Source organism: Petromyzon marinus, chromosome 21, assembly GCF_048934315.1.
Source record: "Petromyzon marinus isolate PM22_M1 ecotype Great Lakes invasive population chromosome 21, UKy_Petmar_22M1.pri1.0, whole genome shotgun sequence".
Lineage (NCBI taxonomy): Eukaryota > Metazoa > Chordata > Hyperoartia > Petromyzontiformes > Petromyzontidae > Petromyzon > Petromyzon marinus.
The window spans coordinates 5231443-5258818 of NC_133687.1; the positions used below are offsets into that span (position 1 = coordinate 5231443).

At 56.6% G+C, this 27376-nt stretch overlaps 2 protein-coding genes across 3 annotated transcripts in view; both read right to left on the reverse strand.

The window, feature by feature from the left end:
* LOC116944486 (uncharacterized) overlaps positions 1 to 13372 on the reverse strand; it is a 43797-nt gene extending 30425 nt beyond the window's left edge. The window contains exon 1 of one of the 2 annotated variants that reach the window (XM_032958127.2): positions 12748 to 13372. The gene's annotated coding sequence lies outside the window, so the exon portion shown is untranslated. The remainder of the gene's footprint in view (positions 1 to 12747) is intronic. The other variant, XM_032958126.2, reaches the window with a different exon arrangement.
* Positions 13373 to 16755: 3383 nt separating this feature from the next.
* On the reverse strand, positions 16756 to 19106 carry LOC116944505 (uncharacterized). The gene is made up of 2 exons (XM_032958164.2): positions 18644 to 19106; positions 16756 to 18184 (listed from the first exon to the last, which is right to left on the reverse strand). The coding sequence occupies exons 1-2, from the start codon at positions 18836 to 18838 to the stop codon at positions 17429 to 17431; spliced, it is 951 nt and encodes a 316-aa protein (XP_032814055.1). The 5' UTR covers positions 18839 to 19106; the 3' UTR covers positions 16756 to 17428.
* Positions 19107 to 27376: the final 8270 nt, after the last annotated feature.

Below are 27376 nucleotides of genomic sequence, written 5' to 3' on the forward strand. Positions count from 1 at the left end.
ACTGCACACAGCGACACTGTTACTGCACAAAGCGACACCGTCACTGTACAAAGCGACACCGTCACTGTTACTGCACACAGCGACACCGTCACTGTTACTGCACACAGCGATACTGTCACTGTTACTGCACACAGCGATACTGTCACTGTTACTGCACACAGCGACACTGTCACTGTTACTGCACACAGCGACACTGTTACTGCACACAGCGACACTGTTACTGTTACTGCAAATAGCGACACTGTCACTGTTACTGCACACAGCGACACTGTCACTGTTACTGCACATAGCGACACTGTTACTGCACACAGCGACACCGTCACTGTTACTGCACACAGCGACACCGTCACTGTTACTGCACACAGCGACACTGTCACTGTTACTGCACACAGCGACACTGTCACTGTTACTGCACACAGCGACACTGTTACTGTTACTGCACACAGCGACACTGTTACTGTTACTGCACACAGCGACACCATCACTGTTACTGCACACAGCGACACCGTCACTGTTACTGCACACAGCGACACCGTCACTGTTACTGCACACAGCGACACCGTCACTGTTACTGCACACAGCGACAACGTCACTGTTACTGCACACAGCAACACCGTCACTGTTACTGCACACAGCGACACTGTTACTGCACACAGTGACACTGTTACTGCACTCAGTGACACTGTTACTGCACACAGCGACACCGTCACTGTTACTGCACACAGCGACACCGTCACTGTTACTGCACACAGCGACACTGTTACTGTTACTGCACACAGCAACACTGTCACTGTTACTGCACACAGCGACACTGTCACTGTTACTGCACACAGCGACACTGTTACTGTTACTGCACACAGCGACACTGTCACTGTTACTGCACACAGCAACACCGTCACTGTTACTGCACACAGCAACACTGTTACTGCACACAGCGACACCGACACTGTTACTGCACACAGCGACACCGACACTGTTACTGCACACAGCGACACTGTTAGTGCACACAGCGACACCGTCACTGTTACTGCACACAGCGACACCGTCACTGCTACTGCACACAGCGACACTGACACTGTTACTGCACACAGCGACACCGACACTGTTAATGCACACAGCGACACCGTCACTGTTACTGCACTCAGCGACACCGTCACTGTTACTACACACAGCGACAGTGTCACTGTTACTGCACCCAGCGACACTGTTACTGTTACTGCACACAGCGACACTGTTACTGCACACAGCGACACCGACACTGTTACTGCACTCAGCGAAACCGTCACTGTTACTGCACACAGCGACAGTGTCACTGTTACTGCACCCAGCGACACTGTTACTGTTACTGCACACAGCGACACTGTTACTGCACACAGCGACACTGTTACTGCACACAGCGACACTGTCACTGTTACTGCACATAGCGAAACTGTCACTGTTACTGCACCAGGCGACACTGTCACTGTTAGTGCACACAGCGACACTGTCACTGTTACTGCACACAGCGACACCGTCACTGCTACTGCACACAGCGACACTGACACTGTTAATGCACACAGCGACACCGTCACTGTTACTGCACTCAGCGACACCGTCACTGTTACTGCACACAGCGACAGTGTCACTGTTACTGTACCCAGCGACACTGTTACTGTTACTGCACACAGCGACACTGTTACTGCACACAGCGACACCGACACTGTTACTGCACTCGGCGAAACCGTCACTGTTACTGCACACAGCGACAGTGTCACTGTTACTGCACCCAGCGACACTGTTACTGCACACAGCGACACTGTTACTGCACACAGCGACACTGTCACTGTTACTGCACACAGCGACACTGTTACTGCACACAGCGACACTGTCACTGTCACTGCACACAGCGACACTGTCACTGTTACTGCACACAGCGACACCGTCACTGTTACTGCACACAGCGACACTGTCACTGTTACTGCACACAGCGACACTGTCACTGTTACTGCACACAGCGACACTGTTACTGTTACTGCACACAGCGACACTGTTACTGTCACTGCACACAGCGTCACTGTTACTGCACACAGCGACACTGTTACTGCACACAGCGACACTGTTACTGCACACAGCGACACTGTTACTGCACACGGCGACACCGTCACTGTTACTGCACACAGCGACACCGTCACTGTTACTGCACACAGCGACACTGACGCTGTTACTGCACACAGCGACACTGTTACTGCACACAGCGACACCGCCACTGTTACTGCACTCAGCGAAACCGTCACTGTTACTGCACACAGCGACAGTGTCACTGTTACTGCACCCAGCGACACTGTTACTGCACACAGCGACACTGTTACTGCACACAGCGACACTGTCACTGTTACTGCACACAGCGACACTGTTACTGCACACAGCGACACTGTCACTGCACACAGCGACACTGTCACTGTTACTGCACACAGCGACACCGTCACTGTTACTGCACACAGCGACACTGTCACTGTTACTGCACACAGCGACACTGTCACTGTTACTGCACACAGCGACACTGTTACTGTTACTGCACACAGCGACACTGTTACTGTCACTGCACACAGCGTCACTGTTACTGCACACAGCGACACTGTTACTGCACACAGCGACACTGTTACTGCACACAGCGACACCGTCACTGTTACTGCACACAGCGACACCGTCACTGTTACTGCACACAGCGACACTGACGCTGTTACTGCACACAGCGACACTGACACTGTTACTGCACACAGCGACACTGACACTGTTACTGCACACAGCGACACCGACACTGTTACTGCACACAGCGACAGTGTCACTGTTACTGCACACAGCGACACTGTTACTGCACACAGCGACACTGTCACTGTTACTGCACACAGCGACACCGTCACTGTTACTGCACACAGCGACACTGTCACTGTTACTGCACACAGCGACACTGTCACTGTTACTGCACACAGCGACACTGTCACTGTTACTGCACACAGCGACACCGTCACTGTTACTGCACACAGCGACACTGTCACTGTACACAGCGACACTGTCACTGTACACAGCGACACTGTTACTGCACACAGCGACACTGTTACTGCACACAGCGACACTGTTACTGCACACAGCGACACTGTCACTGTTACTGCACGGAGCGACACTGTTACTGCACACAGCGACACTGTTACTGCACACAGTGACACTGTTACTGCACACAGTGACACCGTTACTGCACGCAGCGACACTGTCACTGTTACTGCACACAGCGACACTGTTACTGCACACAGCGACACTGTTACTGCACACAGCGACACTGTTACTGCACACAGCGACACCGACACTGTTACTGCACACAGCGACACTGTTACTGCACACAGCGACACTGTTACTGCACACAGCGACACTGTTACTGCACACAGTGACACTGTTACTGCACACAGTGACACTGTTACTGCACACAGTGACACTGTTACTGCACACAGTGACACTGTTACTGCACACAGTGACACTGTTACTGCACACAGCGACACTATAACCACTGCTGCACCCGATAAACTTTCAATTGATTTACTCCAACGGCTCGCTCATCCGGCAGGCAGTCACACTCTTCTCCTCTCGCTGCTACCATCACGGTCACCATTGCCGTGGACTTCCCCCGGAGATTCCTCCTGCTGCCGCGTTCAGGACTCGGGGTCTGCCAGATGATAATCTCATGGGATGTGTCTGCAGTGGTTGAACTTCACACCACGCTGTTTACGCCTTCCATAGGCTAGCCCCCAAATGACCCCAACACTGTCCGTGTGATCAATACAATCGCGCAGTTTCCCCAGCACGCCATTCTACTCCACTACGTGTCCAACCATCTCGCCGTGTTTCCCTCCCCCAGCAACACGGTGTCCGTGATCAGCCCGCTCATTTGCCTCCCTATCACTCTCCCGTCGCTCGCTGCACGGACTCCGCACACACAGGGGATGTGAGATTTATGGGAAGGGTCAGAGGGCCAAGCTAATTGGGGAACAGCGTGGGTACACAAACACACTCACCAGTAACACTCACCAGCAACACTCACCACCCACTCACCAGCAACACTCACCACCAACACTCACCAGCAACACTCACCACCAACACTCACCAGCAACACTCACCACCAACACTCACCACCCACTCACCAGCAACACTCACCAGCAACACTCACCAGCAACACTCACCACCAACACTCACCACCCACTCACCAACAACACTTACCACCAACACTCACCAGCACACTCACCACCCACTCACCACCAACACTCACCAGCAACACTCACCACCAACACTCACCACCAACACTCACCACCAACACTCACCAGCACACTCACCACCAACACTCACCACTCACTCACCACCAACACTCACCAGCAACACTTACCACCAACACTCACCAGCAACACTCACCACCAACACTCACCACCCACTCACCACCCACTCACCACCAACACTCACCAGCAACACTTACCACCAACACTCACCAGCAACACTCACCACCAACACTCACCACCCACTCACCACCCACTCACCACCAACACTCACCAGCAACACTCACCAGCAACACTCACCACCAACACTCACCACCAACACTCACCACCCACTCACCACCAACACGCACCAGCACACTCACCACCAACACTCACCACCCACTCACCAGCACACTCACCACCAACACTCACCACCCACTCACCACCCACTCACCACCCACTCACCAGCAACACTCACCACCCACTCACCACCCACTCACCAGCACACTCACCACCAACACTCACCACCCACACTCACCACCAACACTCACCACCCACTCACCAACACACTCACCACCAACACTCACCACCCACTCACCACGCACTCACCAGCACACTCACCACCCACTCACCAGCACACTCACCACCCACTCACCACCAACACTCACCACCCACTCACCAGCACACTCACCACCCACTCACCAGCACACTCACCACCAACACTCACCACCTACTCACCACCCACTCTCACCAGCACACTCACCACCCACTCACCACCAACACTCACCACCCACTCACCACCAACACTCACCACCAACACTCACCAGCACACTCAACACCAACACTCACCACCAACACTCACCACCCACTCACCACCAACACTCACCAGCACACTCACCACCAACACTCACCAGCACACCCACCACCCACTCACCACCAACACTCACCAGCACACTCACCACCAACACTCACCACCAACACTCACCACCCACACTCATCACCCACTCACCGCCAACACTCACCAGCACACTCACCACCCACTCTCACCAGCACACTCACCAGCACACTCTCCACCAACAATCACCACCAACACTCACCACCAACACTCACCACAAACTCTCACCACCCACTCACCACCAACACTCACCACCCACTCACCACCAACACTCACCACCCACTCACCACCAACACTCACCACCAACACTCACCACCCACTCTCACCAGCACACTCACCACCAACACTCACCACCCACTCACGACCAACACTCATCAGCACACTCACCAGCACACTCACCACCCACTCACCACCAACACTCACCACCCACTCACCACCAACACTCACCATCATACTCACCACCAACACTCACCACCAACACTCACCAGCCATTCACCACCAACACTCACCACCCACTCACCACCAACACTTACCACCAACACTCACCACCAACACTCACCACCAACACTCACCACCCACTCACCACCAACACTCATCAGCACACTCACCAGCACACTCACCACCAACACTCACCAGCACACTCACCACCAACACTCACCATCACACTCGCCACCAACACTCACCAGCACACTCACCACCCACTCACCACCCACTCACCAGCACACTCACCACCAACACTCACCACAAACACTCACCACAAACACTCACCAGCACACTCACCACCCACTCTCACCAGCACACTCACCAGCACACTCACCACCCACTCACCACCAACACTCACCACCAACACTCACCACCAACACTCACCAGCACACTCACCACCAACACTCACCAGCACACTCACCACCCACTCACCACCCACTCTCACCAGCACACTCACCACCAACACTCACCACCCACTCACCACCAACACTCACCACCCACTCACCACCCACACTCACCACCAACACGCACCAGCACACTCACCACCCACTCTCACCAGCACACTCACCACCAACACTCACCACCCGCTCACCAGCAACACTCACCACCCACTCACCAGCACACTCACCACCAACACTCACCACCCACTCACCAGCACACTCACCACCCACTCTCACCAGCACTCACCACCAACACTCACCACCCACTGACCACCCACTCACCACCAACAACTCACCACCCACTCACCACCAACAATCACCACCAACACTCACCAGCACACTCACCAGCAACACTCACCAGCACACTCACCACCCACTCTCACCACCAACACTCACCAGCACACTCACCACCAACACTCACCACCCACTCACCACCAACACTCACCACCCACTCACCACCAACACTCACCAGCACACTCACCACCCACTCTCACCACCCACTCACCACCAACACTCACCACCCACTCACCACCAACACTCACCAGCACACTCACCACCCACACTCACCACCCACTCTCACCAGCACACTCACCACCCACACTCACCACCCACACTCACCACCAACACTCAACAGCACACTCACCACCAACACTCACCACCCACTCACCACCAACACTCACCACCAACACTCACCACCCACTCTCACCAGCACACTTACCACCAATACTCACCACCAACACTCACCAACACTCACCACGTACACTCACCACCCACACTCACCACCCACTCACAGCCAACACTCACCAGCACACTCACCACCCACTCTCACCAGCACACTCACCAGCACACTCACCACCAACACTCACCACCAACACTCACCACAAACTCTCACCACCCACTCACCACCAACACTCACCACCCACTCACCACCAACACTCACCAGCACACTCACCACCCACTCACTACCCACTCACCACCAACACTCACCACCAACACTCACCACCCACTCTCACCAGCACACTCACCACCCACTCACCACCAACACTCACCAGCACACTCACCACCAACACTCACCACCAACACTCACCACCCACTCTCACCAGCTCACTCACCACCAACACTCACCACCCACTCACCACCAACACTCACCAGCACACTCACCAGCACACTCACCACCCACTCACCACCAACACTCACCAGCACACTCACCACCAACACTCACCAGCACACTCACCACCAACACTCACCACCAACACTCACCAGCACACTCACCACCCACTCTCACCAGCACACTCACCAGCACACTCACCAGCACACTCACCACCAACACTCACCACCCACTCACCACCAACACTCACCAGCACACTCACCACCAACACTCACCAGCACACTCACCACCCACTCTCACCAGCACACTCACCACCCACTCACCAGCACACTCACCACCCACTCTCACCACCAACACTCACCAGCACACTCACCACCAACACTCACCACCCACTCACCACCAACAATCACCACCAACACTCACAGCACACTCACCAGCAACACTCACCAGCACACTCACCACCAACACTCACCACCCACTCACCACCAACACTCACCAGCACACTCACCAGCACACTCACCACCCACTCACCACCAACACTCACCACCCACTCACCACCCACTCACCACCCACTCACCAGCACACTCACCACCAACACTCACCACCCACTCACCAGCACACTCACCAGCACACTCACCAGCACACTCACCACCAACACTCACCAGCACACTCACCACCCACTCACCACTCACTCACCAGCACACTCACCACCCACACTCACCACCCACTCTCACCAGCACACTCACCACCCACACTCACCACCCACACTCACCACCAACACTCAACAGCACACTCACCACCAACACTCACCACCCACTCACCACCAACACTCACCACCAACACTCACCACCCACTCTCACCAGCACACTTACCACCAATACTCACCACCAACACTCACCAACACTCACCACCTACACTCACCACCCACAATCACCACCCACTCACAGCCAACACTCACCAGCACACTCACCACCCACTCTCACCAGCACACTCACCAGCACACTCACCACCAACACTCACCACCAACACTCACCACAAACTCTCACCACCCACTCACCACCAACACTCACCACCCACTCACCACCAACACTCACCAGCACACTCACCACCCACTCACTACCCACTCACCACCAACACTCACCACCAACACTCACCACCCACTCTCACCAGCACACTCACCAGCACACTCACCACCCACTCACCACCAACACTCACCAGCACACTCACCACCAACACTCACCACCAACACTCACCACCCACTCTCACCAGCTCACTCACCACCAACACTCACCACCCACTCACCACCAACACTCACCAGCACACTCACCAGCACACTCACCACCCACTCACCACCAACACTCACCAGCACACTCACCACCAACACTCACCAGCACACTCACCACCAACACTCACCACCAACACTCACCACCCACTCTCACCAGCACACTCACCAGCACACTCACCAGCACACTCACCACCAACACTCACCACCCACTCACCACCAACACTCACCACCCACTCACCACCAACACTCACCAGCACACTCACCAGCACACTCACCACCCACTCACCACCAACACTCACCAGCACACTCACCACCAACACTCACCAGCACACTCACCACCAACACTCACCACCAACACTCACCAGCACACTCACCACCCACTCTCACCAGCACACTCACCAGCACACTCATCAGCACACTCACCACCAACACTCACCACCCACTCACCACCAACACTCACCAGCACACTCACCACCAACACTCACCAGCACACTCACCACCCACTCTCACCAGCACACTCACCACCCACTCACCAGCACACTCACCACCCACTCTCACCACCAACACTCACCAGCACACTCACCACCAACACTCACCACCCACTCACCACCAACAATCACCACCAACACTCACAGCACACTCACCAGCAACACTCACCAGCACACTCACCACCAACACTCACCACCCACTCACCACCAACACTCACCAGCACACTCACCAGCACACTCACCACCCACTCACCACCCACTCACCAGCACACTCACCACCAACACTCACCACCCACTCACCAGCACACTCACCAGCACACTCACCAGCACACTCACCACCAACACTCACCAGCACACTCACCACCCACTCACCACCCACTCACCAGCACACTCACCACCCACTCTCACCAGCACACTCACCAGCACACTCACCACCAACACTCACCACCAACACTCACCACCCACTCACCACCCACTCACCACCAACACTCACCAGCACACTCACCACCAACACTTACCACCCACTCACCACCAACACTCACCACCAACACTCACCACCTACTCACCACCCACACTCACCACGAACACTCACCAGCACACTCACCACCAACACTCACCAGCACACTCACCACCCACTCCCACCAGCACACTCACCACCAACACTCACCAGCACACTCACCACCAACACTCACCAGCACACTCACCACCCACACTCACCACCCACTCACCACCAACACTCACCAGCACACTCACCACCCAAACTCACCACCCACTCTCACTAGCACACTCACCACCCACACTCACCACCAACACTCAACAGCACACTCACCACCAACACTCACCACCCACTCACCACCAACACTCACCACCAACACTCACCACCCACTCTCACCAGCACACTCACCACCAATACTCACCACCAACACTCACCAGCACACTCACCACCAACACTCACCACCTACACTCACCACCCACACTCACCACCCACTCACCGCCAACACTCACCAGCACACTCACCACCCACTCTCACCAGCACACTCACCAGCACACTCTCCACCAACACTCACCACCAACACTCACCACCAACACTCACAACAAACTCTCACCACCCACTCACCACCCACTCACCACCAACACTCACCACCAACACTCACCACCCACTCACCACCAACACTCACCACCAACACTCACCACCAACACTCACCACCCACTCTCACCAGCACACTCACCACCAACACTCACCACCCACTCACCACCAACACTCATCAGCACACTCACCACCCACTCACCACCAACACTCACCACCCACTCACCACCAACACTCACCATCATACTCACCACCAACACTCACCACCAACACTCACCAGCACACTCACCAGCACACTCACCATCATACTCACCACCAACACTCACCACCAACACTCACCAGCACACTCACCAGCACACTCACCAGCAACACTCACCAGCACACTCACCACCAACACTCACCACCAACATTCACCAGCACACTCACCACCCACTCACCACCCACTTACCACCAACACTCACCAGCACACTCACCACCCACTCACCACCCACTCACCACCAGCACACTCACCAGCACACTCACCAGCACACTCACCACCCACTCACCACCCACTCACCACCAACACTCACCAGCACACTCACCACCAACACTCACCAGCACCTCACCACCAACAAAGCTCAACGTACACACACCACCACACTCACCACCAACACTCACCATCGACAAACTTCAACTTACACACACTCACCATGATCACTACCACACTCACCACTAACAAACCTCAACGTACACACGCTCACCACACTCACCATCACACTCACCATCAACAAACCTCAACTTATACAGACTCCCCATACTCACCACCACACTGACCACTACACTCACCACCAACAAACCTCAATTTACACACACTCACCATGATCACTACCACATTCACCACCAACAAACCTCAACTTACATAAAAACACTCACCATACCAGACACTCACCACACATCATGCTCACCACACGTTTGTCATATTCACGCCGTCACTCAAACCAAATCCTCCTCACTCACCCCCTCACTCACAACCACATCACCCCTCACTCCTTCACTCACAACACCGCACAAAGACCCTCACTCACACCCTGACTCATACTTTTACGCACAACCTGAAATCATCACTCACCCCATCACCCACTCACAATAACGCTCACTCACTCCCTCACATCGTCACACCCTCACTCACCCATTTACTCACTCACACCCTGACACTCACCCCTTCATTCACTTATAATCTTACTCAACCAATTCAACCCTCACTCACCTCCTCACTCAAGTACTCAACCCTCCCTCACACCCTCACTCACCCCTTCACTCAGTCACACCCTCACTGTCAGACACTCTGACCCGCTAACTCGCATACTCACTCCCTCACTCACTCACACACTCACCCCCTCACTCACACACTCACCCACTCACACACTCACCCCCTCACTCACACACTCACCCACTCACCCACACACTCACCCCCTCACTCACACATTCACCCCCTCACTCACACACTCACCCACACACTCACCCCTCACACACACACTCACTCCCTCACTCACCCACACACTCACCCCCTCACTCACACACTCACACACTCACCCACTTACCCCCTCACTCACACACTCACTCAAACGGTCACCCCTCACTCACTCACACACTCACCCCCTCACTCACACGCTCACTCACACACTCACACACTCACCCACTCACCCCTCACTCACACACTCACCCACTCACACGCTCACCCCTCACTCACACACTCACCCCCTCACTCACACGCTCATCCACTCACTCACACACTCACCCCTCAATCACACACTCACCCACTCACCCCCTCACTCACACACTCACCCACTCACCCCCTCACTCACCCCCTCACTCACACACTCACCCCCTCACTCACACACTCACCCCCTCAATCACACACTCACCCACTCACCCCCTCACTCACACACTCACCCACTCACCCCCTCACTCACCCACTCACCCCCTCACTCACACACTCACCCCCTCACTCACACACTCACCCCCTCACTCACACACTCACCCTCTCACTCACACACTCACCCCGTCACCCCTCACTCACACACTCACCCACTCACCCACACACTCACCCCCTCACTCACACACTCACCACTCACTCACACACTCACCCCCTCACTCACACACTCATACACTCACCCCCTCACTCACACACTCACCCACTCACCCCCTCACTCACCCCTCACTCACACACTCACCCCCTCACTCACATACTCACCCCCTCACTCACACACTCACCCCCTCACTCACACACTCACCCCTTACTCACACACTCACTCACTCACCCACTCACTCACACACTCACCCCCTCACTCACACACTCACCCCCTCACTCACACACTCATCCACTCACTCACACACTCACCCTTCACTCACACACTCACCCCCTCACTCACACACTCACCCTCTCACTCACACACTCACCCCTCACTCACACACTCATCCACTCACTCACACACTCACCCCTCACTCACACACTCATCCACTCACCCCCTCACTCACCCCCTCACTCACCTCCTCACTCACACACTCACCCCCTCACTCACACACTCACCCCTCACTCACACACTCACCCACTCACCCCCTCACTCACACACTCACCCCTCACTCACACACTCACCCACTCACCCCCTCACTCACACACTCACCCCCTCACTCACCCCTTCACTAACCTCGTGGCGTTGCGAGCTGCACTCCCCACGCAAAAATGAGAAACTCAACGGGAGATGCAGCGAGAGAGGGAGGGAAGTACACGTGGAGGGAGGGGGATAGAGAAGAGAACACAGGGGGACAGGGGGGTGAGCGAGGGGGAGAGAAGGGGGGCACGGGGGGTGAGCGAGGGGGACACGGCGAGAGAGGGGGAACAGGGGGAGGGATGGGTGCAGGGAGAACTCCGAGGGAAGGGAGAAGAGAAGAGAGGGGGAGGAGGAGGGGGTCTCTGGGGGGGGATGGAGTCGCCGCTATTTGTAGAGGCCGCTATATTTGTATGAGGAGGGGGCGCGGGGGTGGGGGGCAGGGGTGTGTGTGCGTCGGTGTGTGTTGGGGCTGTTGTTGTTTGTTTGTGTGTTGTGTGCAGTGGATATGGCGCTGGTGGATATAATTGAGTGTATTCTCTAATTTGGTGCCTGTGTGTATGTGGGTGGTGTTGTGCGCTGGTTTGTGCTTGCGTGCTGTATTGTATGTGGTGTGTGTGTGTTGTGGGGTGTGCGCTCTGGTGTATGGGGTGTGTGTTTATGGTGTACGGGGGGTGTGTTTATGGTGTATGGGGTGTGTGTTTATGGTGTGTAGTGTGTTGTAATGGGGGGGGGGGGGTGTTCTGTGGGAGTTGTTGTGTAAGTGTGTAGTGTGGGCGAGTGGTGGGGTTTAGTTTGGAGTGTTGAGTATATACGAGGCGTTAGATGTTTTGAATGTTTGCCGTGTGTTAATAAGTATGTGATTATGTTAGTGTGTTAATGCGTATGTTAGTGCGTTAATGGGTATGTCGGCGTGTTAATGCAGATGTTAGTGTGTTAGCACACTAAAATGACCATTTATGGGTGTATTAGTAGTGTGTGAAAGAGTGTTGTGTTGTGAGCGAATCGGTTAGCGCGCTGTGCTACGAACACCGCCAATCGGGTTGGATTCCCGCTCACGGCCAACACCAGTGATTCATTATTATCCGAACGGGTTCTGGGCATCCCCTAGGTCGACTAAGCCTCAAATCAGCGACTTGTGCGGTGTGTAAACTTGCGCATGGTGCTGGCTACAAAGGTCGTGCCGGCCTGTACAGGTGCTGCTGCTGCTGCTCACTAGCAGCACTTGCTCCGACACTCTGTTAAGTCTACACGGGAGATCTTTGTCTTTGTGAGTCGGGGGAGAGGTCATCGTGGCCGCCAGGGGGCGATGTCGCACCGCGATGAGTGGAGCTGGTGTGGTTGGAGTGGGGTGAAGGTGTGATGGGGGGGTGGGGGTGGGGTGAAGGTGTGATGGGGGTGTGATGGTGTGGTGGGGGTGGGGTGAAGGTGTGGTGGGGGGGTGGGGGTGGGGTGAAGGTGTGGTGGGTTGTCTGGTGAAGGTGTGATGGAGGTGTGATGGGGGTGTGGTGGAGGTGTGATGGTGTGGTGGGGGTGGGGTGGAGGTGTGATGGGGGTGCGATGGTGTGGTGGATTGTCTGGTGGAGGCGTGGTTGGGGTGGGGTGGATTGTCTGGTGGAGGTGTGATGGTGTGGTGGGGGTGTGGTGGAGGTGTGATGGAGGTGTGATGGGGGTGTGGTGGATTGTCTGGTGAAGGTGTGATGGTGTGGTGGGGTGTGGTGGAGGTGTGGTGGATTGTCTGGTGAAGGTGTGATGGTGTGTTGGGGGTGGGGTGGAGGTGTGGTGGATTGTCTGGTGAAGGTGTGATGGAGGTGTGATGGGGGTGTGATGGAGGTGTGATGGTGTGGTGGGCGTGGGGTGAAGGTGTGATGGAGGTGTGATGGGGTTGTGATGGGGGTGTGATGGAGGTGTGATGGTGTGGTGGGCGTGGGGTGAAGGTGTGATGGAGGTGTGATGGGGTTGTGATGGGGGTGTGATGGAGGTGTGATGGTGTGGTGGGCGTGGGGTGGAGGTGTGATGGAGGTGTGATGGGGGTGTGGTGGAGGTGTGATGGAGGTGTGATGGGGGTGGGATGGAGGTGTGATGGAGGTGTGGTGGAGGTGTGATGGGGGTGTGGTGGGGGTGGATTGTCTGGTGAAGGTGTGATGGAGGCGTGGTTGGGGTGGATTGTCTGGTGAAGGTGTGATGGAGGTGTGATGGGGGTGTGGTGGAGGTGTGGTGGAGGTGTGATGGTGTGGTGGATTGTCTGGTGAAGGTGTGATGGAGGTGTGATGGGGGTGGGGTGGAGGTGTGGTGGGGGCGGGGTGAAGGTGTGATGGGGGTGTGGTGGATTGTCTGGTGAAGGTGTGATGGTGTGGTGGGGGTATGGTGGAGGTGGGGTGGAGGTGTGATGGTGTGGTGGATTGTCTGGTGAAGGTGTGGTGGAGGTGTGATGGGGGTGGGGTGGAGGTGTGATGGAGGTGTGATGGTGTGGTGGATTGTCTGGTGAAGGTGTGATGGAGGTGTGATGTGGGTGTGGTGGATTGTCTGGTGAAGGTGTGATGGAGGTGGGGTTGGGTGGATTGTCTGGTGAAGGTGTGATGGTGTGGTGGGGTGTGGTGGAGGTGTGGTGGATTGTCTGGTGAAGGTGTGATGGTGTGTTGGGGGTGGGGTGGAGGTGGGGTGGAGGTGTGATGGTGTGGTGGATTGTCTGGTGAAGGTGTGATGGTGTGGTGGGGGTGGGGTGAGGGTGTGGTGGATTGTCTGGTGAAGGTGTGATGGAGGTGTGATGGGAGTGTGATGGAGGTGTGATGGTGTGGTGGGCGTGGGGTGAAGGTGTGATGGAGATGTGATGGGGCTATGGTGGGGGTGGAGGTATGATGGAGGTGTGATGGAGGTGTGATGGGGGTGTGGTGGTGTGATGGAGGTGTGATGGGGGTGTGATGGGGGTGTAATGGAGGTGTGATGGTGTGGTGGGCGTGGGGTGAAGGTGTGATGGAGGTGTGATGGTGTGGTGGACGTGGGGTGGAGGTGTGGTGGAGGTGTGATGGGGGTGTGATGGAGGTGTGATGGTGTGGTGGGCGTGGGGTGAAGGTGTGAATGGTGTGGTGGGCGTGGGTGGAGGTGTGGTGGAGGTATAATGGAGGTGTGATGGAGGTGTGATGGTGTGGTGGGCGTGGGGTGAAGGTGTGATGGTGGTGTGATGGTGTGGTGGGCGTGGGGTGGAGGTGTGGTGGAGGTATGATGGAGGTGTGATGGTGTGGTGGGGGTGTGATGGTGTGGTGGGGGTGTGATGGGGGTGTGGTGGGGGTGGGGTGGAGGTGTGGTGGAGGTGGGGTGGGGGTGTGGTCGAGGTGTGGTGGGGGTGTGGTGGGGGTGTGATGGGGGTGTGGTGGGGTGGAGGTGGGGTGGAGGTGTGGTGGAGGTGTGGTGGAGGTGGGGTGGGGGTGTGTGGGGGTGTGATGGGGGGTGGTGGCGGTGTGGTGGGGGTGTGATGGTAGTGTGGTGGTAGTGTGGTGGGGGGTGGTGGAGTGGTGGGGGTATGATGGGGGGTGGTGGTGTGGTGGTAGTGTGGTGGGGGGTGGTGGAGTGGTGACGGGTGGAGGGTGTGTGGTGGGGGTGTGGTGTTTTGTTGGGGCGTTGTATGTCTGTACGGGCTGTTGAGCTTCTTTCGCACCGTACGTAATCAACCGTGCTAATCGGAGGTGCGGTCTAAGGACAGCAAACTAAACACAATCACCGTTAATTAGGCGAAGTTCAACATAGATGTGAAGGCCGGAACGGCACACGATGGGATAGGTGGGCAGCACCACGCCCGGCCGCCTTTGTCTCCCTAGTGGGGACGTTTACACACCGCACAAGGTACTCATTTGAGGCTGAGTCTACCTAAGGGAGGCCCAGGACCGGTTCATGTAAACGCCACTGGTTTTGGTCGCCGGGTTCGTAACGCATCGCGCTAAACCACGACACTACCGCTCCACATGACACCACCATCTCAACCACGAACACCACCACACCATTATTAACACGACCGCTACAAACACCTCACAACAACCACCACCACCAACCACCACCGCCATACCCACACCGCCGTGTGCTGTGATGGTATAACCACACGAAACGCGACCATCACAAAAATATACAAAATTTATTTCGGTTTCTCATTCAAAACATCGGGCATGGCAAGACGGCGGCGGCTGCGCGCCTGCGTGAGTGCGTGTGTGGAAAAGGGCCACTGCCCGAAACGTCGCCTCTTCCAGTTTTCCGAAGCTAAAAGAAACCGCGCAGGGGTGAGCTGAGTGGGGCGGTCTCCGCCCCTCTCGCCACGCCCCTCACCCCTCGCCACGCCCCTCGCCACGCCCCTGCCCCCTCGCCCCCACGCCTCTCAGCTCCGCCGCACGCGCGCGAAATTTGAAACCGAGCGACTCCACGAGACACAGAGCTCCGCCCACTCCACAATAGCCCCGCCTACCCAGCACCAGCCCCCCCATAGCGTTACGCCCATTGCGTACTGACCCCGCAACACCCCGCCATAGCCCTGAGCCCCCCACCAACCCACGACCACCTACATAGCCCTGGACCAAGACCAACTCCCGCCATTCGCCACTTAAGTGACGGTGGCGCCTGTGCCAGGCCAGGTGCACTTTGAGGACCACGTGAAGTGTCAAAGGCTCGCTGACAGGAGGTCACGGGACAGACCCAGCAGGTTGCCATGGGTTGGCTGACCGAGATGACCGGGAGATGCACCACCAGCTGCGCCACCTGATCCCGCCCACTGTCAGTCTGGCCACGCCCTCTCCAATCAAGGTAACCCCGCCCCCTGCCCTTCGGCCCCGCCCCCCTGCGCGAGCGCGTCGCTTAGCGCCGCGATGTAGAGCAGCGCCACCTGCAGCGTCTCGTGCTTGGATAACTTCCGGCCGCACGAGGCCCCACCCCCTGAGGGGGAGGGGTGCGACGAGGCTCCGCCCCCACTGGCTCCGCCCCCCCCTGCGCGGGGGACCACCCCCCTCAGCAGCTCGAACGCCTCGTTGAGACCGCGCATGCGTCGTCGCTCGCGCGCGTTGGCTGCCGCGCGCCGCTCGGGGCGCCCCGCCCCTCCACCCCCGCGGGGGCTGTGAACCCCGCCCCTCGGAAGCCCGCTCGCCCGAGGTCCTGAGGCTCCTTCACCTCCAGTCTCTCCTCCACGGTGGGGCCCATTGTCTTCACCTCCACGGTGGGGCCCAGTGTCTCCTCCTCCACGGTGGTGATGCCTCTCGTCTCCACCTTCACGGTGGGGCCCAATGTCTCCTCCATGGTGGAGCCCAGTGTCTCCTCCTCGACCACAGAGCCCAGTGGCCTCTCCATCACATAACCCAATGTCTCCTCCTCCAAGGAGGAATCTCGTGTCCTCTCCTCCACAGTGGGGCCCATTGTCTCCGTCTCCATGGCGGGGACCATGGTCTTCTTCGTGGTGGGGCCCAATATCTCCTCCTCCACCACAAAGCCCATTGTCTCTTCCTCTCTGGCGCTGCAAGGGAGGAGAGCCATCTCTTCTCTTTCCCCTGGCGTCCTCTGATTCCTGAACACGCGGAGAGGGTCGTTATCAGATATCATAATTAGTGAACGAATGGGGAACTAATTGGTGATCAGCTATTTAGTGGTCAAATTATGATTCGTGGTGAGCTAATGAGCTCTCAAATGATAAGTATCCAGTTAATTAGTGCGCAGCTAATTGACAATCAGATGATGTGTGGTGATATAAACTTTCCCCGGTGTGTGAGTTCACGCGCCTCACCGAATAATGCTTTACACTTGTAAAGCGCATTTCATCCGTAGATCCCAATGCGCGATATGAGGTTTGTGGCGAGGGGTCAAATGAGAGGCGCGGGTTTAGGTGAGGTGAGAATTGTTGTGAAGGCTGAGGTGACAGTTAAGTTGAGGTGAGAGGTTAGGTGAGACGCGTGGGTTGAGGTGAGATGAGAGGTGATCGCCTCGACCCTCTTCGGGGCCCCCAGAGCCCTGAGATCCCCTTGCCTACCTCGTCCCCGTGTCCCGCGCTCCCCGGAGACTCCTGGCTGGGTGAATCCCAGCTCCCTCCTCCTGTCTCCCACGTCTCCTCGCCTCCTCTGGCCCACGTTTCCTCCTCTCCTCCTCGGGACCAGCTGTCAACTGCTGGCTTGATCCAGGTCTCTTCGAGACCCTGCAGCCAGAGGATTGGCCGTGCAAGCTCCATGGGCGATGGCGATGATAAGATGGTGGTGACACTGGGAGGGGATGATGATGGTGATGATGATGATGATAGTGGTGATGATGATATTGATGGCGGAGTATGGGTTGATGGTAACTATGGTCCTGACGGTGAGGATGGTACTAAAACTACCGACCGTATTGATGATGATGATTGTAGTGATGCTGTTTATTTTTTCCGCTGATGTTGATGTTGCTGATGATGTTGCTGATGTTGCGCGTGCACGAAGGCGCGTGCATTGAGCAGCACGTGCGGCGCGCGCGCGTTTTAAGCGCACGACCTCCGGGTGGGGGGGGGGGGGGGGTTTGGGGAGGGATGAAGGGGGGCGGAGGGAGTGGGGGGACCCCCTGCAGAGAAGGAGTGTGCGACACCTGTAAGATGGGTGGTTCAGCATTAGGGTGTGACCGCGTGTGTGTTTGTTATGATAATGCATGTGTGTGCGTGAGTATGTATGCGGGGTGAGCGGTGGCGCAGTGGTTAGCGCTGCGCTAAGAGCCCTGCAGAGGTCCGAGTTTGATTCCTGCCCACGGCCAACAGTGACAAATAATGGAACCGGGATTCCTCCCAGGACCAGTGCGGTGTGTAATCGATATCACCACTGGGGAGACAAAGACGGCCAGGCATTGCTTTGGGCACACCATCTCCTTTTTAGGGGCGCCATGTCGACACTTCGTAAGAACCTTTTGTAGGCTACACGGGGGAGCTTTGCCTGTGTCTGTCTTGCACACAGGTGTGGAGCGAGAGGCGCGTGGCCGGCGCGTGCCAGGCCCCGCCCTGCCCGCGCGGCGCGCGCCACGCGCGTGCGTGCGTGTGTCTCTGTAGGTGTCTGTGCGTGTGTCTGTGTGTGTCTGCGTGTGTCTGTGTATGTGTCTCTCAGTGTCTGTGTATGTGTCTGCGTGTGTATGTGTCTGTGTATGTGTCTGTGTGTATGTCTGTCCGTGTCTGTGTGAGGAGCGGCAGTGTAGCGGTTAGCGCGCTGCGCTACGAATCCGACGATCCGAGTTCAATTCCCGCTCATGGTCAACACCAGTGACGATTATCTGAACCGGTCCTGGGCATCCCCTAGGTCTACTCAGCCTCAAATCAATACCTGGTGCGATGTGTAAAAACTTCGCCCACTAGGGAGCGTGATGCTGGCCACCCACCCCCTCGTGTGCCGTGCCGGCCTTAATAAGCGCTCGCCAACAGCACTTGCCCCAACAGTCTGTTAAAGGCTATATCGGGGCATTATTGTTGATGTTTGTGTATAAGTGTGTATTCATCTCAGTATTATGTGGGTTAACCGACATGGATGACTGGCAGATACACATACAAAGAACTTCTTTCGCACCGTACGGAGCCAACCCTGCTCATCGGAGGTGCGGGAGGGAGAGTGCAATCAGCACCACGCCCAGCCGCGTTTGTTTCCCTCGTGGCGATGTTACACATCGCAGCAGGTAGTAATTTAAGGCTGAGTCGACCTGACGGAGAACGAGGAGCCTTCCAACACTGAATGTGAGTGCTTAAATGCGCTGCGAACCCGGCTACAACCGGAGTTTGAATCCCGCTCACGGCCACTAACATCAGCGACGATTTTATGAACCAGTCCTGAGCTTAGCCTAGGTCAAGTCAGCCTCAAATGAGTACCTGGTGAGATGTGTAAACACCAGTGAAACAAAGGATTCCGGTCTGCGTAGGTGCTCCTCGCGAACAGCACTTTCCCCAAAAGTATCTTGATGCTATACGGGTGATATTTGTATTTGTGAGTATTACGAACGCGGCGACTGCTCACGACCAATAACGAAAGTGGTACTGGTACCTCCTCATCCCATTCGGTGTGTGGAGGAAGGCCGTAGCCATGGAGTCAACATTGTGGGGGGACCAAATCTTCCAGGGGGTCTGGGGGTGTGTCCGCCCCCCCCTCCCCAGAAATTTGAAAACTAATTTCCTGCCCATTTCCTGCCTAAAATATAAAAAAATTCACTCACACATAGGATGGACTTTTTTTTTACAATAATGTCTAATAGTGTATTGTATTAGTTTAACACGTAGGCTTTCGCGACCAATATTATTCATAATAAAGGTTTTTGGGTTAGATCGCGTTTATTTATAAATGTGTCGTAACCCTCCACCACCCGACACGGCCAATCAGCAAAAAAAGTGTCACGTTGACAAAAAGACAAATAGTTCACTACTTTAGCCCACCGGTGTGTTGAAGAGTGAATCCACATTTACAGTTTGAGTACGACGTTTCGCTGGTAAATACATCCAGCATCATCGGGCAATTCGCCAGAATGGTAAAGCCCTCGCTTGCTCCCGGTTTTATGAGTGTATTGAGTGTATTGTATTACATTGCTCTGTTTTTTTTCTTGTTTCATTGTATGTCATGGCAGAGATTAGGGATTAATAAAGTACAACCATAACCACAATCATATAGACAGAAATCTATTTTATAGCAATATATTGGGTGGGACATTTTGAGCATATTTGAATATTGGGGGGGGGGGGGATGTGTCCCCCCCCCCCAATATATATTATAATTCGGAGGTGCAGGGGAAGGACAACAAACTAAACACAAAAGTAGTTCTACGAAAATTCGTTTGAAAATCGGGATGATTTAAAAGTGCAAATTTCCAGTGGTTTCCTAATATCGAAAGGAAGAGCGTTCCAGAAGCGCACCAAGATGCGCGCGATGCAGCAGCAGCAGTGACCACTTTGTTCGATGGCGAGCCGAAGTAACAACCCATTAGACAAAGGCGGCCGGGCATACGTGGGTGCTGCTACTCGCTAACAGCAAAGCACTTGCCACGACAGACCGCGTGGGCTACACGGGGGACTTTTGTGTGCGTGTGCGCGTGCCTGTGCGTGTGCGCGCGCGTGCGCGCGCGGGGTGTTTACAGCGGAGAACCGCGCAGAGTTCACGGGTCAGGCTGCTGCTGACAGAGGCGTCCCGTGGCTGTTTGGGTTTGGGCTGGGCTCATGGCACCTCCGTGGCCATTATACCCCCCTCCCCCGCCGCTGACTATTACCGTGACCACCACTGTTGACTATTGGCTGTTACGCGTCAACCCGTAAACCGAAATGATTGGTAGTGAATATAATTTTAAGTGCATGAATGTGCTTGATTGGAACGCGCGAACGGACAGACGGCACGGCGGCGTAAGTCACCGCGTGGTACGCGTATTTTCCCTCGTTTCTCAGTCACAAGGTAAGGGCGCAGCCCTGCAATGTCTCGCACGCGTCACTGCTGGCGGAAAGGGCCTCCACTGGACGCCGTTACAGAGCGACGGTATACGGGCTACTCGTCCACGGTGGCCAGTACGTCGTGAAAGAGGAATGTGAAGAGTCGCCCACACTTAACCCCACCACCGCCACACACGACGCACCCTTCCGATCCTAGACTTCACTATGGTGGGGGTTAGGGTGGGGGGGGACTTGACCCCCCCTCCCCCCCATCGCTTCAGCTGCCGCGCCGGGAGATGAAGCCGAATCGGCGGCCTCTGGGTCGCAAGTTCAGCGCTGCTCACCACCACCACCACCAAGTGGCAGCTGCCTCGGAACAGTGTTAACCGAAATGAGAACCGCTACAACAACAGCGCGTGTTGAGTGCGTGTACAATTCTCCGCGCGGGTCCACTGCTGGATGAGGGCCTCGACTGTGGAGAGCGTGCGGCTCTATCGCACCCTCACCACAACCTCACCGCACACCACAAACATAGCCACCCTCACCCACCGTACACTCGCCCATGCTTCACCCACCCAATACACACATCACTCATACCTCATCCCCACCGCGCCCACACTGCCTACACCACTAAATACAAAGATTCCCCGAATAGCCTTAACAGACTGTTGGGACAAGTGCTGTTAGCGAGTAGCACACGATGGGATGGGTGGCTGAGTCGACCTAGGGGAGGCCCAGGACCGGCTTAAATAATCGCCACTGGTGTTGGCCGCGAGCGATAATTGAACGCGGGCCGCCGCGTTCGTGGTGCAGCGCGCCAACCACTACACTACCGCTGCCAACGCCACCTAAAAGACAAACATTTCCCGTATAGCCTCAGCGGACTGTTGGGGCAAGTGCTGTTAGCAAGTAGCACCTACGAAGGACGGCACGGAACAGGAGGTGTTATCCCAATTCGCGATTTTTACACACCGCACTAAACTACTCATTTAAGGCTGAGTCGATCTAGGGGAGGCCCAGGACCGGTTCGGATAATCGTCGCAGGTGTTGGCCGTGAGCGGGAAACGAACTGGGGCGGCCGGGTCCGTAGCTTAGCGCGCTAACCGCTACCCTACCGCCGCTATTCACACCACCACCACCACCAACCACACTCACACGTCACTCACATCTTACCGTCGCCACACTCACCCACCCATCTGTCACACACCCCAATCTGCGCACGCACAACAACGCACTCGCCCTCTCCTACACTCACCCTCACCACAAGGAGACATGTGCGCAGCGGGGAGAGGCCGCTCGGCGCATTATTGCTACGATCCCGACAGTCCAGGCAGTACCGACAGTCAATGCAGTCCGCGTGCCGCACCTGCGCATGAATAATGGAGTTCAGTTTTGCGAGTTTCTGTGCGCGGTGAAGGGGACATTCATTATTCATGGGGACCGACTCAATTATGAATGAGTTGGTGGTGGGGAAACAAAGGCGGTCGGGAGCAGCCCCCTGGGGCTAAAACCACTAAACCATCCCCCACCCCCTCACTGCACCCCCCCCCCCCACCGATACAGACAAGTCAGCATCATACCACAACATAACAAAGCATCACACCACGGATCACCTAAGCGCATAATACCACACCATCATGCATTATATGAGCGCCCAGCATCATACCATCGCACATCATCATAATCATACCACACCGTCACGCTCAACAGCGCACGCCCTCTCTCTCGCACGCACCCGCAGACGCGTGCGAAGCGGGAGACCCACTCGTGGTACCACTGCTACCATCCCGGCAGCCTAGGTACAGCCATCGCATCATTACACGGCACCCGTAGCTCGGCCAATTACCGCGGGACGTCTTATCGCAGAGACGAGGGGGGCGAGGAGGGGAGGGAGAGGAGGGGGAGGAGAGTCCCTCGCAGTCTAATGGACGGGTTCACCACGGACACTCCCCGGGGGGAGGTGGGGGGGGCGTCTGGGTGAACGAGGAGGATTGAGGATGAGGTGGATGATGAGGAGGGGTGAGGGATACCTCCCTCCCCACCACCGCTACTCCTCCCCGTGCCCCCCCCGGGGGCTCTTCGCATAACTGCGCCCCGCCTCTGCCTCTGCTCATGGCGACTCCGCTGCTGCTGTTCTCGCTCCCGGCCCAATAATTAGCGCGCCCCCTCCGCTATTAGTGCGGCCCCCGCCCTCGCGAATGGGGTGGGGGGGGGGGAGTTTAGTGGGGGGGGGGGGGTAAGGCTCTTTAGCACACACACACACACGCAGGTACACACACGCAGGTACACACACACACGCAGGTACATACATGCAGGTACACACACGCAGGTACACACACACGCACGCAGGTACACACACGCAGACACACACACAAGTACACACACACGCAAGTATACACACACGCAGACACACGCAGGCAGACACACACAGACACACACACGCAGGTACACACACACACGTAAGTACACACACACGCAGACACACGCAGGCAGACATACACAGACACACACACACACACGCAAGTACACACACGCAGGTACACACACACGCAGACACACACACTTGCACGCAGGTACACACACATAGCCTCTTAGTGAGCACTTATGAAGGCCGGCACTGCGCACAAGGGGGTGGGTGACGAGCACCACGCCCGGCCGCCTTTGTCTCCCGAGTGGCATGTTTACATGCCACATCAACTATTAATTTGAGGCTGAGTCGACCTAGAGAAGGCCTAGGATCGGTTCAGATAATCGTCACTGGTGTTGGCCGTTAGCGGGAATCCAACCCGGGTCGCCGGGTACACACACAGGTACATAGGTACATGCGCGCGGACGAACGCACCTGCACGCAAAAAGGGTACACGCAGGTATACATGTGTAGTGACTGTGATTGTCACTGTGTGGTGCCGGGCTTACGAAGCCACGGCGGATAATCTGCTGACATTATGTAGCCCGCTCATGGGACGTAGTACCAGCCCTAGCGGGGCTTGGGTGAGCGCTGGTCAGCGCGGAGGCACCGCGAGCAGTGAGGGGTGCAGACTCCTGGTGAGGGAGCAAGAGGGAGCGTCAGCCGGCCAGGGTTACGTTGGGGCATGATACGCCGGTTGACCTGCCGACACGTGACCGGATGATATTGGAGGGGGGCCACCGGTGGACGGGGGCCACTGGGCGGTCACGTGGTCTAAAAGAGCTCTCGGAAGCCTTCGAGAAAGAGCTCGAAAGATCTGGAAGGTGGGCGGGGTGAAGAGCAGAGCCAGCCCAGGGGGATATAACGGGGGCCCCGTGAGGAGCTCGGGGTTCTTCGTGTGAAGAAGATCCACGTTGGGGAGAAGAAGCCTCTAGCCACGCGGTCCGGGACCCCGTTTGTGGTCTGGGCCGGGATAGCGAACCGTGTCTAGTTCTGCCGTGGCGTGGTTAGATGGGCATTCGAGACCTGAGTGTAGATTGTGTGATGTTGTGTTAAAGCTGCGTAATAAATAGTGTTGCTCCGAAGATAACGTCTGCAACTCAGTTGGACTCACTACAACTGGTGTCAGAAGTGGCCAACTTGCTAGACTGTAGCTAGCGGTAGACGAGTCATGTCTACGTGTCGCAGAGTTCGTGTACGTGCGTCAGACGACGAAGACGACGAGGAGTTGATTCCGCCCACAGCCGCCGAGGAAGGAGCGGAGATGCTGCCCGCGAAGCAGGGCGCAGTCGGGGCGCGGAGCGCCTCGCCTTCATTGGAGGAGCTCGTCAGGGACGCGCACGGCCGTCTTGCTGACCTCCTCCAAGCGGCGCCCTCCATCCTCATCGAGATGCGGTCCCTACCCTCGATGGCGAAGGAGGGGGCGGCGGAGCTGTCCGGACGGGGCGACTCGGCCGCCATTTAACCAAATGTGGGAACGCCATCGCCGCTGCCTGCACTCGCGGGCGCCATTTTGCCACCGGCGGGGAGCGCTGAACCTGCCAAGCTTAAAGCGGGGACGTCCTCGTCGATCGACGTCCAGTCGCTCTGCCATCAGCTGCCCTTCATTAAATAATTTGTTGCTTTCAGCGGCGATTGGGTGGCATTTAATCGGTGATTTTTCACAGATGCCGACTTAGCGGGATGGTCGGAGGCGGACGCGCTGAAGGCACTGCCCGCCGCCCTCGACGATGATGCTTTGGCGGCGTTCTTCGCCATCCCGCTGTCCGAGAGGTCCACCTTCATGCAGGCATTTGATCAGATGGCCGCTGTTTTCGAGCCTCCGCTGAAGACCCGTCAGAATTTCGCTATGAGGCGGAAAGGGGAGGGTGAGTCGGCTTTCGCCTACAGAAGTGCGCTCTTGGCGTTGGCGAAGGCCGCGTTCCCGAAAATGGATCACAATGGCCTTGAACGCCTTGGTCCTCGCGAAGATGTTGGAACTCGCCAAGGATCTCCGTACTGTGCTTCCCGCCGAGGACGTGGAGGTGTCTTCGCTCAAAATCGCCGGGTGCATTTAGGTGCAGCAGAACCTGCAACGTGACAGGGTGTTGGTGGCGTGCTCCGCATCCGAGACCCACACGGACGAGGAGCCTGGTTCCGTGTGCTCGCTGCATCAGCGGAGCGGCGATCGTCGGGGTGATGGAGATCGGCGGCGGGACGACCGGCGGCGGGCGAGGTCTGCTTCGTCCCAGTCCAGTGGGAGATGGGTCACCTGCTACAACTGCGGCCTGCCGGGGCATGTCTAGTCGGGCTGCCGGGTTCCTCGACGGCGGGCCCCGGGACATCTACCTTTCTACGACTCCCTGCTCTCTAAGGCGAGTCGCGTCGCACCTAACACTCAGCCCCAGGGTTCACTTCACCCATCGGGGGGGTCCGATTTGCGTCGGGGTCACGCGCGGTTTCGCGGGGAGTCGGTGCATGTTCGCGATACCCGGCCGCTCCGACCAGATCAGTGGTCGGAGCTGGCTCATCATGTGGTCGCAGCGACCGGGGGGTCGTCGGCCGTGTTTGGGTTCATTAAGGGGGTTGAAGTTCGCATGCTTATTGACACCGGCGTGTCTTCAACCGTTATTTCCGAACTAATTTACAACATTTTGCCCCCCAGTGTTGGGTTTTGGAGCCGGTGGATGCTCCGTGTTTCGACGCCAGCGGCGGATCGTTGGGGATAATCGGTCGGATTTCCATTGCGTTGCGCAATGCCGATGTCTCATTGTCGGGCCATGTTTTGGTTTCTACATCCCTGGCTGTCCCGTGCTTGCTGGGGACTGATTTTCTTGGCAAAATGCCCCTGAAGATTTGTATCGACTGGGGCTGTTTGGAATTGTCATCGGGACGGTGTCTGGCATTTCTTCCGTCTCCGACCTGCATGTATTCTGCTAACGCTACGGTGCAAGCACTTGCGTGCCGAATGGTGC